The 15,433-nt window shown below is 38.7% G+C and overlaps 1 protein-coding gene across 1 annotated transcript in view; it reads right to left on the bottom strand.

Moving 5' to 3' along the window:
- Positions 1–15,433, bottom strand: part of LOC126077138 (sulfotransferase 1E1-like) — a 48,961-nt gene that overhangs the window by 14,160 nt on the left and 19,368 nt on the right. The window contains exons 5-6 of the mRNA XM_049886173.1: positions 8,549–8,675; positions 7,916–8,010 (exon numbers count right to left, since the gene is read on the bottom strand). Coding sequence (XP_049742130.1) covers positions 7,916–8,010; positions 8,549–8,675 — 222 coding nt within the window. The remainder of the gene's footprint in view (positions 1–7,915; positions 8,011–8,548; positions 8,676–15,433) is intronic.

Below are 15,433 nucleotides of genomic sequence, written 5' to 3'. Positions count from 1 at the left end.
GATGTCCTGTCCTTCGCCGAAAGTGGTGTGTTGAAGTCTCCTACTATTATTGTGGAGTATTGTTTATCTCACTTTTCAATGCCAATAGAGTTTGTTTTATGTATCTTGCAGCCCTGTCACTGGGTGCAGAAATATTTAATATGGTTATATCTTCTTGGAGTATCATCCCTTTAATCATTATAGAGTGTCCTTCCTTATCCTTTCTGATGGATTTAACTTTAAAGTCTATTTTGTCAGAAATTAATATTGTCACTCCTGCTCTTTTTTGATTGTTGTTCACTTGATATATTTTTTCCATCCTTTGAGTTTTAGTTTGCTTATGTCTCTAAGTCTAAGGTGTGCCTCTTGTAGTCAGCATATATTTGGATCTTGTTTTTTAATCCATTCTGCTACTCTCTGTCTGTTGGTTTATTTAATCCATTTACATTCCGGGTAATTGTGGATGGGTATGAATTTAGTGCTATCATTTTGATGTCTTTTTTTCTTGACGGTTTCTTTTTCCCACTTGATTTTATGTGCTGAGTAGATTTTCTTTATATATTGTCCTTTCCTCATATTTGTTGTTGTTGATTTTGTTTCTGCTGAGTCTGTATTTTTACCTTGTATTTTATTTTGATGAGTAGGGTAGTTTGTCTCCTTTGCGGTTACCTTATTATTTATCTCTATTTTTCTAAATTTAAAATTAACTTTTATTTCCTTATATCGCCATATCTTCCTTTCCATATGGAAGCTGTATGATTACATTTCTTAGTCCCTCTTTATTATTTTAATGTTGTCTTCTTTTATATAATAACATCGCTGTTACCCTGTGTTGGGCTTTTTTTTTTTTTAAATCTTGCTTTGGTTTTTTGGATTTCCCTGTCTGGGTTGACAGTGCCCAGTGTTCTAGTCTTGGGTTGATACCTCGTATTATTGATTTTCTAACCAAAGAACTCCCTTTAGTATTTCTTGTAGTTTTGGTTTGGTTTTTATGAATTCCCTCAACTTGTGCTTATCTGGAAATGTCTTAATTTCACCTTCATATTTAAGAGGCCGTTTTGATGGACATATGATTCTTGGCAGGCAATTTTTTTCCTTCAATTTTTTAAACATGTCATCCCATTGCCTTCTTACCTGCATGGTTTCTGGTGAGTAGTCTGAGCTTATTCTTATTGGCTCTCCTTTGTAGGTGACTTCTCTTTTATCCCTTGCTGCTCTTATAATTGTCTCTTTATCTTTGGTTTTGGCAAGCTTGATTATAATATGTCTTGGTGACTTTCTTTTAAGATCCACCTTATGTGGAGTTCGATGAGCATCTTGGATAAATATCTTCTCATCTCTCACAGTATTAGGGAAGTTTTCTGCCAACAAATCCCCAACAATTTTCTCTGTATTTTCTGTTATCCCTCCCTGTTCTGGTACTCCAGTCACTCAGAGGTTATTTCTCCTGATAGAGTTCCAAATGATTCTTAAGGTTCCTTCATTTTTTAAAATCTTTTATCTGATTTTTCTTCAAATATATTAGTGCCAAGTGATTTATCTTCGAGTTCAGAAATTCTAGCTTCTACTTGCTCAGTTCTGTTCCTCTGACTTTCTATTGAGTTATCTAATTCTGTAATTTTATTGTTAATCTTCTGAATTTCTGATTGCTGTCTGTCTATGGATTTTTCCAGCTTATTCAACTTTTCATTATGTTCCTGAATAATCTTTCTGATTTCTTCAGTTACTTTATCTGTGTGTTCCTTGGCTTGTTCTGCATATTGTCTCATTTCCTTTCTCATGTCTTGAAGGGTTCTGTATATTAAACTTTTGTATTCTGCATCTGGTAATTCCAGGAATCCACTTTCATCTAGAAGATCCTGGATTCTTTCTTTTGAGAGCCTGTTGAGGTGATCATGGTCTGTTTCTTTATGTGACTTGATATTGACTGTGGTCTCCGAGTCATCTGTAAGTTATTGTATTAGTTTATGCTTACTTACTGTGTTGTAGCTGCTTGCTTTGTTTTGTTTCAGTATACCCTTATGGGTTGCTTGAGTGAGCTAGCTTGATTACTTTCGCCTTTGGAGCTCTGGTGTCCTGTCCCCAGCTGGCTAGAGCTGTTATCAGATATATCAGTCTAGACGTCCATTCAGTTTTCCTGTATGAATTCAGCTCAGGTTTCCAGGTAGCTAATATCAAGTGTGTGGTACAGGCTCTGTCATACAGTCTTAGAGGGGCAGGGGTGATTGGGGTATATACTGGTATCTGATTGCAGCAGAGGGTCACGCTCTGAACAAGGCAGGGAGCTGAGAATCTACCCTCAAGTATCTCCGAGGAAAACACGTCTCTGTTCCCTAGATCGTGCTGGTGGGTGGGTTCTGCAGAGGGACCATGGGCACCCAAAGGTTTTGGTTGTAAGGACTGGGAGATATCAGTTACCTTTGGACCCCTGTCGTGGGTGGCTGGGTGACCTGAGTGGAGCTACCAGTCCTTAGGTCCCTGATGTGGGTAGGTGAGGACCTTGTTTAATAGGCAAAGCAATGTCAAACTTCAAACACCCACCTCTCCACTGCACAGCTGAAATGGCTGGAGTTTTCCAGCAAGGGCCTATTCTCCCAAAATAGGCCCACACAGGTCCATGCAGAAGGGAAAGGTGCTCAAGGTCCACAGACAGTTTATGCCTGGACAGGAGCTGCTTCTGTCCTAAGCTCCCCCGGTTAATGAAGCTAGCAAATTATCTTTTCACCCCAGTTCCAAATTTTTTCCTTCCTCAAGGCCAGGAGGATGGGTCTAGGTGCTCACCAGGTTCTATCTCAGGCCTAGGGATTCAGCCACTGAAGCCAGCTTGAGGGTGGGGGGGGCAAGGTAAAATATACGCAAATACTTAGCTTTTGCTGAGAGCGCCATTCTCCTCAGGTTCCGGAGGTGTGAGTGGGCTGTGTGGCTGGCTGCTTCTCCCTGAGGTAATTGAGGCTGAACGCTAGGAACAAATCCCCCTCCCCCGCCACCGCCACCACTTCAGGAATGGTGCCTGAGGGCTCCTGGCGATTCAGGTCCAGTAAGTCCTCTCTGCTTCTGAACGGCCTCTTCCTCCCCCTGCCCCTCAGTTCATTGTCTAAGCTTACCTTTGATGCTCAGGGCTCCCAGCTTGTCACAACTATACTTGTTTCCCTTTTTTTTTTTCAGGTTTTTGTTGTAAAAAGGGCTCAAAGGAAGTGTCTGTCTATTCCTCCGTCTTGGCTCCACCTCCTCCACGGCTGATTTCTTGACTGCTGCTTCTATGGGCATTCATTGTGAATCCATGTAGAATAAAATCCTTGACAACTTCAGTCTTTTCTCCATTTATCATGATATTGTTTATTGGTCCAGCTGTAAGGATTTTTGCTTTCTTTACGTTGAGGTGTAATCCAAACTGAAGACTGTAGTCTTTGATTTTCACTGGTAAGCCATTCAAGTTCGCTTCACTTTCAGCAAGCAAGATTGTGTTATCTGCATAATGCAAGTTGTTAATCAGTCTTCCACCAATTTTGATGCCAAGTTCTTCCTATAATCCATCTTCTAGGATTATTTGCTTAGCATACAGAATAAATACATATGGTGAAGGTACACAATGCTGACACAAACCTTTTCTTTTTTAAAACCACACAGTATCCCCTTTTTCTCCTCAAAAGACTGCCTATTGGTCTAAGTACAGGTTCCTCATGAGCACAATTAATTGTTCTGGGTTTCCCATTCTTCACAAAGTTATCCAGAATTTGTTATGACACACACACTCAAATGTCTTGGCTTAGTTGATAAAACACAGGTAAACATCTTTCTAGTATTCTCGGCTTTCAGCCGAGATCCATCTGATAGCCTTTGTTCCATGTCCTCTTTTGAATCTGGCTTGAATTTCTGGCAGTTCCTTGTGGAAATACTGCTTCAACTTTTTTTGAATTATCTTCGGCAAAACTTTATTTGAGTGTAATATTAATGATATTATTTGATAATATCTGCATTCTGTTTGATCACCTTCTTTGGATCGGGCACAAATATGGATCTCTGCCAGTCAGTTGGTCAGGTAGCTGTCTTCCAATTTCCTTGGCATAGACAAGTGAGCACTTCCAGCGTTGTGTCCATTTGTTGAAACATCGTAACTGGTGTTACATCAATTCCTCAAGGCTTGTTTTTAATTAATGCCTCCAGTGCAGCTTGGACCTCTTCCTTCAATACCAGTGGTTCTAGATAATATGCTATCTCCTGAAAGGGTTGAACATCAACCAATTCTTTTTGGTACTGTGACTCTGTGTATTCCTTCCATCTTCTTTTGATGCTTCTTGAGTTGTTCAATGTTTTCCCACAGAATACTTTTCAATATTTCAGCTTGAGCCTTGTTTTTTTTTTTTTTTTTTTTCTAGAGTTCTGTCAGCTTGAGAAATGCCAAGTGTGTTCTTCCCTTTTGATTTTCTAACTTGAATTCTTTGGACATTTCATTTCAATACTTTACTTCATTATCTCAAGGCACTTTTTGAAGTCCTCTGTTCAGCTCTAATACTTTATCATTTCTTCCATTTGCTTTAGCTACTTTACCTTCAAGAGCAAGTTTCAAAGTCTCTTCTGACATCCATTTTGGTCTTTTATTTATTTCCTGTCTTCTTAATGGCCTTTCGCTTTCTTCATATATTATGTCCCTGATGTCATTCCGCAACTTGCCTGGTCTTTGGTCATTAGTGTTCAATGCATCTGATCTGTTTTTGAGATGGTCTGTAAATTCAGGTGGGATATCCTGTGTATCTTTCAGGTTGGAAGACCCTCAAAATATGACTGCAGAAGAGCTGCCTACTCAAAGTAGAGTTAACCTTAATGATGAGAGTGGAGTAAGCTTTTCACACCTTCATTTGCTGATGTGGCATGACTCAAAATGAGAAGAAATAGCTGCACACATCCATTAATAATAGAAACATGGAATGTATGAAGTATGAATGTAGGAAAATTGGAAGTCATCAGAAATGAAATGGAACACATTAAGATCAATATCTTAGGCATTAGTGGGCTGAAATGGACTGCTATAAGCCATTTGAATCAGACAATCATATAGTCTACTATGCCGGGAATGACAAATTGAGGAAGAATTGTGTCACATTCATCATCAAAAAAGAACATTTCATGATCTATACTGAAGTATAACACCATCAGTGATAGAATAATAGTTATACACCCACAAGGAAGATCAGTTAATACAACTATTATTCAAACTTACACTCCAAACCACTAAAGCCAAAGATGAAGAAATTGAAGATTTTTACCAGTTTCTGCAGTCTAAAATTGATCAAATATGCAATCAAAATGCATTGATAAATGATGTTGATTGGAATGCAAAAGTTGGAAAAAAGAAGAATCAGAAGTTATAAAATATGGTCTTGGTGATAGAAAGGATGCTGGAGATCACATAACAGAATGTTGCAAGACCAACGATGCATTGCAAATACCTTTTTCCACAACATAAACAATGAGTATGCACCTGGACCTCATCAGATGGAATACACAGAAATCAAATCTACTTAGAAGACCTAAATGAAATAATGTCTGTCTGTAAAGTGCTTATTGCAGTGTTTGGTACACAGTAGATGCTCAGTAATCATTGTCTATGAATATGAGTATAAACTCTCAAAGACTACAATACCCTCTGAAAGATCAAGTTTCAGTGTGAGAATATATCGACAGCTTTCTTTTTTCTCTTAATTTATTGGTGTAACTGGTTAGAGCAAAGAAACCAGGAAAGTGTGAAAAGCCAAATACTCAACCTGGAACATCAGTAGTATATATACCATAACAACAGTAGTCCTCATCTCCATGTCACTACTACAGTGTATTCTATTTCTAGTGCACTCTTACTAGGGAGTACTCTAGTTTACCCAGCCAAATCACCCAACGCAACTGTTTATAGTACCCAGTGCCATGTTTATTCTAGTGCACAGTTCCCTTTACCTAGCATGGTTTACCAACTTGTCTATCCTGCAAATTATAGCTTGTCTTTCATACTTCAGGTTAGGTATCAGTTTATTGTCCTTATAAGTTTCCATATCAATCTATAGTACCATAGATGTAGTCTTATAATTTTTTATTTGTCTATTTACTTCATGAGACTGTGTGTTTGCATATAGAGGTAATATGTCTTGCTCTGTTTTTTCTTAATACATTATAGAAAAAACAACAACCATGATGTATTCTTTCTGGGGCTCATTATTAATTTAAATATAGAGGAAACCTAAATGTGGTCATTACTGACCAAATAAGGACTAAGAGAAAAAGACTGTACATAAAAAATTTGTTGGTGGAGAATTTAGCTAATGCATTTTCTTTGTGCACATTTTAAATTTTCTAAGTGTTTTCCTTATTATAGTTACAGAATATAATAATTAGGTTATATAATAAACTACAGATCATGGCTGCTTTCCTTATTCAAATTTAGTTTAGTGTGAATTCTGTAGATAAATAATAACTCAATTTCTAAAATATTAATCATAATTTCATTTTAAAAGTGTCCTCTTCTAAACATCTCTACAATTATTTCAACACTATGATGATTTTAATAGCTGGGAAAAAATGTGAACAAGATATGCAGATCAGTTGCTTCCTTGGTGCTTACGAAGGATGAGAGAAAGAAGAAATTTTTCATCTCTTAATAACGTGAACCAGCATTTTTCTATATTTCCTTAAATTATAAAGTATGAGCACATATGTGGCTTAAAGAGTAAAAATTAATTTGACACCTATTACCTAACTTATGGCATAGAACACAGTTCTTCAAGTTTTCACATTTGCAAGTTTCTGACTATATCCCTTTCACACTCCATTCCCACAAAAAAAATTCTACTCCAAACTTGGATTTTTCATAGTTTTACTTTATTGTTTTCCTGCATATGTATGCATACCTTAACAATACATAGTTTGGTTTTACCCAGTTTTGAAATGAATATATAAGGCAATATAACCATACTGTAAGTAGTGTTACTATTTCTGTGACTTGTGTGTTTGTTTTTTTCCTAATCAACATTTTTTGCCCAAAATTCATCCATATTTATGTGTATTTGAAGTTTATTCCTTTTCATTACAACATAAGATTTCATTGCAGGACTGTACCATACATTAAGTATTCATCCTTCAGTATATGTGTATTTGGGTTGTTTCCAATTTTTATGGTTATGGAAAATGATGCTATAAAAATTGTTGTACACATAACCTCATGTATACAGAGTTTCCCTAGAGTATATACATGAGAATGAAATTTCTGGGCCATAAGATATGTGCACACTTGCCATTGCTAAATAATGACAAATGGTTTTCATCGTGGTTGTATCTGTTCAGACTCTGGCCAAAAGTGTGATATGTCTTACTGATCCATATCTGACTAGTATTTGCTATTGTCAGACTTTTTCATTTTGCCATGTTATCTCTTATTTAATTCATCTCGATTTTCTAATTTATAAAACAATTTTTAGAAATTCAATTTGGCTATTTTTTCAACCTGTTTTGTTAATTTTAGTAGTCTCCTGTTTCTTTGTAAACATATCAAGCATAGTTATTCATAACCTCTATCCAATAGTTCTGATGTCTATAGATTTGGAGACAGTTGACTTCCAGCCCATCGCTATCCCTTGTGTGTGTGTACGTATGTGTGTGTGTTTTGTTGTTGTTTTTCATTGTTTTATAAACTCAAAAATAGATAAGACGAAACCATAATTTCTTTTCCTTTATCTTTGGAAAATTTTCAGACCTGGTTTTAAAATATATTCATTCACAGATTTTTTCTTAGTAGTTTCAAGTTTGTGCTAAATATATTAAATAATGTGGTCTTTTCCTTTAAAGTGCTGGGTGATGATTGTCATCGTTTAAAGGCAGATTTTGGCATCCAAAGACTTATCAAATGACAAAGCTTAGAAATTATTAATTTGCCTGTGTGTTTCCAGGTTCTCACCTCGTGCATGTCTTCATAGAAAAGAAATAGTATATTTGGGCTCTTACTCTTTTCCCACCAAGATTTTACGTGTTTATACCAGGAACCATAAGGAACTAAAATTAGAGAAAAAAAAAATTAAGAGCTTAGTGTTATCTTTATATGCATTAAAAACAATAGTAGAAGCAAAGAAATAAAATTAAGTGATAACTGAATGAGAACTAGTAGCTCAGCCTTATATTTTAAGTAAACTGCTCAGCAGCAAGACAGAATTACCTTCAATAATCTGTGTCCAGAAACACAATCTCGACTTTCATTAATATGATGTAGCTTATGATACAGACAGAAAGAAAGGTAAGTCCACTTCCCACTGATTTGATCAGAGGTTAGGAAAGTATTTTTTGAACCTGGTGTGTGTGTGTGTGTGTGTTTGTGTGTGTGTGTGTTATCAGTTTGTTAGTGAAGGGAGTAGAATTATCAAAGGTCATGTCATCAGAAGATTAAGTCCCAGTCCCAAATTTACCACCTACAAACCAGCTTTATCAACTGGAGATGGTAACTATATGAGTATTTATTACACTTTTCACAGTTTAGATAGTAAGGGCTATTCTCCTAGGGACTCATAGTGTAAAAAAGAAAAAGAGCTGTTCTTACCTTCTCCATTCATGAATTTCTCCACAAATTCTGGAAATGTTCCTGGATTTGGATGGGCAGGTACCATCAGATGGAAATAATAATAAGAAACAGCCACATCCTTGACATTCCGGCAAAGATAGATCATCTAAAAGGATGAAATTGTATGTTTCTAAAATAGCCTCATCAAGTTTCATAAAGAGCACATTTATGTTTCCAACTATAAACATGGTACATACTCATTAGAGAAAGTGTATACAATATATAAAATCTAAAGAGGAGATCTCACTCCGTAACCTGAAGTGACAGCAGGGTTTAAATGTTGTCCAAGGTTAGCTTTCACTTTTTATTTTTACACCATTTTCACTTACCTCATTTGAATCTCACAAAATCCCCTTGATACAGACTGAACAAATTAAATTATTACTATATTATATTTATAAATGAAGAAACTAAACTAGGCTGAATAAGGATAAATTATTGTGAGCAAATTATTGTGAGTAAATAATTGGGTAAACCACTCAGCCAACAGCACAGTCCTCTAGCCTTTATACTACACCTCCATTCTTCCTACTAAAGAAAAGAAAAGAAAAAGTCCCACTGTTACCTCATTTGCAGTATTGAAGAAAAGATGTTTATGAGGGTCCATTTAAATGTACCTTGACCTCAGTGAAAATATAGTCTCCGTGAACATATTGTGGAGTTTCCATTTTACATAAAGTAGAAACGAGAATGAACTAGGAATCAGAAAGTCTTGGTTTTAGGTGATAGGTCTAACATAAATAATTCTATAATCATGTGCAAAGGACCAATCATTCTAGACATGTTTCCTCTCCACTAAATTAATTAGTTGTATCACATCTCCACAGCCTCTTACAGGTGTGACCTTCAATGCTGCAGGAAAAGTTCTGCCTCGACTCCAGTATTACCGTGGTCTTCTCTGATCTCAAGCACCTAAGCAATGCCATCAGAGGGCTGTTCCTGACACTCAGCTGTTTACTGGATATGAACATCGTCATTAGCTTGTCTTGCTCAAGTCTCTCCATTTTCAACTTTGAAGAAAACTTCTAGTTTATTGTTAAGAAGTATGGCTCTGGGCAGGGCCAAGATGGCTGACTAGGTAGAAGCTAACTCAGATCCCTCTTGCAACAAAGACTCAGAAAAAAAAGTGAATTGATCACATACATGACAATCTACAAACCCTGACCATCAAACACAGATCTAAAGAGTTGACCTGAGTGACAGAGACTGAGAACGAACAACCATGGGGAAGTAGCCACTGTTTTCAGAGCCTGAAGCCAGCGTCCCAGTCAGGAAACCTTGGCGCCAGGCTTTGGACTGCGCACAGGGGAGCTGACAGGGCATCCTGAGATGGCGCAAACATGGGGCGCAGCCCTAGCTCCCTGAACTGACCTCAGGGGAAGCCCAGCCAGTGCACGCAGGCAGCACAACGTCGCGGCTGACAGGAGAAGAAGTCACTGGGAGGCAGCGACTGGTTTTGGAGCGGGAGTGTGGCGTCACAGCCGAGGAAACTTGGCGCTGGGCTTTGGACTGGGAGCGGAGGAACTAACCACGGCTTCTGAGACAGCGCAAGCACGGGACTTGGTCCTGACCCTTGGGGGCAATCTCTACCCAGCCAGTGCACACAGTCGATGCGCACCCCTCGGGAACCTCAGATAAAACAGTCATCCCAAGCAAGATAAGTAACTTTGTCTATATTCTGGGGTGCTATTCTCTCCTATTTATCTGAACCCTCCCCTCCCCTCCCCTTCCCAGGTGGCTTCATTAACATTGGAATTTCCTGAGCCAGAGAGTGAACAGCACTGAGGTTTTTCTTTCTTTCTTTTCTTTTTTGGTCTTTACCTAACCCATTCTCCTGGCCTGAGAGAAGAAGTTACAAAAAACCCAGGGACCAAAAATCCTTCCCTAATTGGACTAAAACACAGAACCAGCTCCAGCCAAGCATACGTGATCCACAGTCTCGGGCTTTCATCCCTACAGGGAACAAGGTGGCTGTTATAATGCAAAGGCATTTCTGATAGGGATCTGACTGTAATTGTTTTAGCGGATTACTGGAAAGACAAGTTTCCCAGGTCTGATATCTCTGCGTATTTAACAGAGCCCTCACTGACCCACAACAGGGAACTGAGGGCTGAAGCTCCCCCCAGACAACCTAGCCTCCTGCCTTAGGGGTCTAAGGGGGGTGACACCTACCAATCTGTAGAGGTACTCGCATTGGGGGCCTAAGGTACAGCTGCAGAGCCCATCCACCAAAGTGCTTTAGGAATAGAGAAACACCTACCTCACTGGCACTTGGGAGAAGCCTGTCAGCATCCTGCCCCCCCCCCAGAGTGTGAACCCCTGCTGCTACTAGAATCTGGTGCACACAACTATCACCACTACTTCTCTAGGTGGATAGGTGACAGTCTACACCACCCACTTGATGACCCAAAATCAAATGCTACTCAGGAATAGTGAATGGACTCTTAGGCTTATATATCTGGTAACAGCACAAACCAGCTGGTACTAGGACATAAGTGACTCAAGGGCGACAACAATCAAGACAGCGCAATCTAGTAGCCCATCTACGTATATTGAAAGAAAACAAAACAAGATAAGACTCAGTGAGAAAATATAGAATAAATCACTACAATATCTTAGCGATGGCTCAGAGACAGCAGTCGATATCAAACCACATAAAGAAGCAGACCATGATTGCTTCTACAACTCCCCAAATAGAAGAATCAAAATCTTTCCCAAACGAAGATACAATCCTGGAATTGTCAGATGCAGAATATAAAAAACTAATTTACAGAATACTTCAAGACATCAGGGATGACCTCAGAAATGAAATAAGGCAATCTACAGAAAAAGCCAAGGAACACACTGATAAAGCAGTTGAAGAACTCAAAAAGATTATTCAGGAACATAGTGGAAAAATTAATAAGTTGCAAGAATACATAGAGAGACAGCATTCAGAAATCCAAAAGATTAACAATAAAATTACAGAATTAGACAATGCAATAGGAAGTCAGAGGAGCAGACTCAAGCAATTGGAATGCAGAGTGGGAGATCTGGAGGGCCAGAGAATAGACTCCAACATAGCTGAAAAAAAAATCAGATAAAAGAATTTAGAAAAATGAAGAATCATGCGGGACTCTATCAAGAAGGATAACTTGTGTGTGATTGGAGTCCCAGAACAGGGAGGTATAACACAAAACACAGAGAGAATAGCATAAGCTCTATTGGCAGAAAACTTCCCTGACATCATCAAAGACGAAAGGATATCTATCCAAGATGCTCATCGAACCCCATTTAAGATTGATCCAAAAAGAAAATCACCAAGACATATTATCATTGAACTAGCCAAAATCAAAGATAAAGAGAAAATTTTAAAAGCAGCCAGGGAGAAAAGAAAGGTCTCCTACAAAGGAGAATCAATAAGAATAAGGTCAGACTACTCAGCAGAAACCATGCAGTCAAGAAGGCAATGGGATGACATATATAGAGCACTGAAGGAGAAAAACTGCCAGCCAAGGATCATATATCCCGCAAAACTCTCTTTAAAATAAGAAGACGAAATTAAAACATTTACAGATAAACACAAGCTTAGAGAATTTGCAAAAACCAAACCAAAGCTACAAGAAACACTAAAGGAAATTGTTTGGTCAGAAAACCAATAATATCAGATACCAGCACAACAAAAGGTCACAGAACAGAACATCCTGATATCAACTCAAACAGGGAAATAACAAAAACAAATTAACATTAATTTTAAAAAGAAAAAAACGCTCAAAACAGGGAATCATTGAAGTCAGTATGTAAAAGATCACAGTAATCAAAAAGAGGGACAAAATACAGGAGGCATAGAACTGCCATATGGAGAGGGATACAAGGCAATATAGGACAATACAAGTTAGGTTTTTACTTAGAAAAATAGGGGTAAATATTAAGGCAACCACAAAGAGGTATAACAACTCCATCACTCAAAAGAAAAACATAACGACTCAGCAAACCTAAAGTCAAATACTACAAAAATGAGAAACACACGATTTACAAAGAAAAACGTCTCAGCACAAAAAAGTAAGTGGAAAAATGAAATTGTCAACAACACACATAAAAAGGCATCAAAATGACAGCACTAAACACATACTTAACTATAATTATGCTGAATGTAAATGGACTTAACGTACCAATAAAGAGACAGAGTGTCTCAGACTGGATAAAGAAACATGATCCGTATATATGCTGCCTACAAGAGACACACCTTAGACTTAGAGACACAAACAAACTAAAACTCAAAGGATGGAAAAAAATATATCAAGCAAACAATAAGCAAAAAAGAAGAGGAGTAGCAATATTAATTTCTGACAAAATAGACTTTCAAGTTAAATCCACCACAAAGGATAAAGAAGGACACTACATAATGATTAAAGGGACAATTGATCAGGAAGATATAATCATATTAAATATTTATGCACCCAATAACAGGGCTGCAAGATACATAAAAAAAAAACTTTAACAGAACTGAAAAGTGAGATACACACCTCCACAATTATAGTAGGAGACTTCAACACACCACTTTTGGAGAAGGACAGGACATCCAGTAAGAAGCTCAACGGAGACACAGAAGACCTAATTGCTAAAATCAACCAACTTGACCTCATTGACTTATACAGAACTCTCCACCCAACTGCTGCAAGGTATACTTTTTTTTCTAGTGCACATGGAACACTCTCCAGAATAGACCACATATTAGGTCATAAAACAAACCTTTGCAGAATCCAAAACATCGAAATATTACAAAACATCTTCTCAGATCATAAGGCCATAAAAGTGGAAATCAATAACAGAAAAATTATGGAACAGAAATCAAATACTTGGAAACTGAACAATACCCTGCTGAAAAAAGACTGGGTTATAGAAGACATTAAGGAGGGAATAAAGAAATTCATAGAATGCAATGAGAATGAAAACACTTCCTATCAAAACCTCTGGGACACAGCAAAAGCAGTGCTCAGAGGTCAATTTATATCAATAAATGCACACATACAAAAAGAAGAAAGAGCCAAAATCAGAGAACTGTCCCTACAACTTGAACAAATAGAAAGTGAGCCACAAAAGAATCCATCAGGCACCAGAAGAAAACAAATAATAAAAATTAGAGCTGAACTAAATGAATTAGAGAACAGAAAAAACAATTGAAAGAATTAACAAAGCCAAAAGCTGGTTCTTTGAAAAAATTAACAAAATTGATAAACCATTGGCCAGACGGACTAAAGAAATACAGGAAAGGGAACAAATAACCCGAATAAGAAACGAGATGGGCCATGTCACAACAGACCCAACTGAAATTAAAAGAATCATATCAGATTATTATGAAAAATTGTATTCTAACAAATATGCAAACCTTGAAGAAATGCATGAATTCCTAGAAAAACACTACCTACCTAAACTAACACAATCAGAAGTAGAACAACTAAATAGACCCATAACAAAAAAAGACATTGAAACGGTAATCAAAAAACTCCCAACAAAAAAAAAAGCCCTGGCCCGGACGGTTTCACTGCAGAGTTCTACCAAACTTTCAGAGAAAAGAGTTAACACCACTACTACTAAAGAATTTCAAAGCATAGAAAATTGACGGAATGCTACCTAACGCATTCTATGAAGCCACCATATCCCTGATACCAAAACCAGGTAAAGAAATCACAAAAAAAGAAAATTACAGACCTATATTCCTCGTGAACATAGATGCAAAAATCCTCAACAAAATTCTAGCCAATAGAGGAGGCGGGGCCAAGATGGCGGAGTAGGTAGACGCTACCTTGGATCCCCTTGCAACAAAGACTCGGAAAAACAAGTGAATCGATCACATACATAACAATCTACGAACCCTGAACAACAAACACAGATTTAGAGATGGAAAACGAACAAATACGGGGAAGCAGTGTTGTTTTTGGAGCCTGGAGCCAGCGCCCCAGTCAGGTAACCTTGGCGCCTGATTTAGGGCAGGGCCCAGGGGAGCTGACAGCAAAAACAAGGGGCGCAGCCCTACCCCCCTGAACTCACCCCGCAAGGGGGCCCAGCCAGTCCGCACAGGAGGTGTGGCGATGCAGCCAGTGGTAGAAGTCCCCGGGAGGCAGTGACTGGTCTTGGAGCTGGGAGTGCAGCGTCCCAGCCAGGGAATCTTGCCGCCGGGCTTTTTGACTGGGCGCTGTCAAGGCACAAGCACGGGGAGCAGCTCAACTCCCCTGAATTAACCCCGGGAGGAGTCCCAGCTGGTCCGCGAGGGTGGTGTGGCAACGCGGCTGGTGGGACGAGAAGTCCCCGGGAGGCAGTGACTGATTTTGGAGTCAGGAGTGCACCGTCCCAGCAGGGGAAACTTGACGCTGGGCGTGGGACTGGCAGCGGAGGATCTGATCGCGGCTTCAGTGGGCCAGATCCCCAGGGGCAATCTCCACACAGCCAGCACACATAGGTCACACGACCCTCAGGAATCTCAGATAAAATAGTCATTCCAAGCAAGACAAGCAACTCTGGCTATATTCTGAGGTACTACTCTCCTATCTCTCTGATCCCTCCCCCACCCTCCCCAGGCGGCTTCATTAACATTGGAATTTCCAGAGCCAGAGGGAGATATAACCCTCCCCGCTGTGGCTTTGCTTTCCCCCCTTTTTTTTCTTTTCTTTTGGTCTTTTCCTAACCCACTCTTCTGGCCTGAGAGAAAAAAAAAAAAAACACAAAAAACCCAGGGACCAAAAATCCACCCCTAATTGGACTAAAAACACAGAACCAGCTACAGCCAAGCATATATGATCCAAATCTCAGACTTTCATCCTTACAGGGAACAAGGTGGAGGTTATAATCCAAAGGCAGTTCTCATAGGGATCTGACTGCATTTTT

This window comes from Elephas maximus, chromosome 5 (genome assembly GCF_024166365.1).
Source record: "Elephas maximus indicus isolate mEleMax1 chromosome 5, mEleMax1 primary haplotype, whole genome shotgun sequence".
Classification (NCBI taxonomy): domain Eukaryota; kingdom Metazoa; phylum Chordata; class Mammalia; order Proboscidea; family Elephantidae; genus Elephas; species Elephas maximus.
This window is presented reverse-complemented; position numbering and strand designations above follow the sequence as displayed.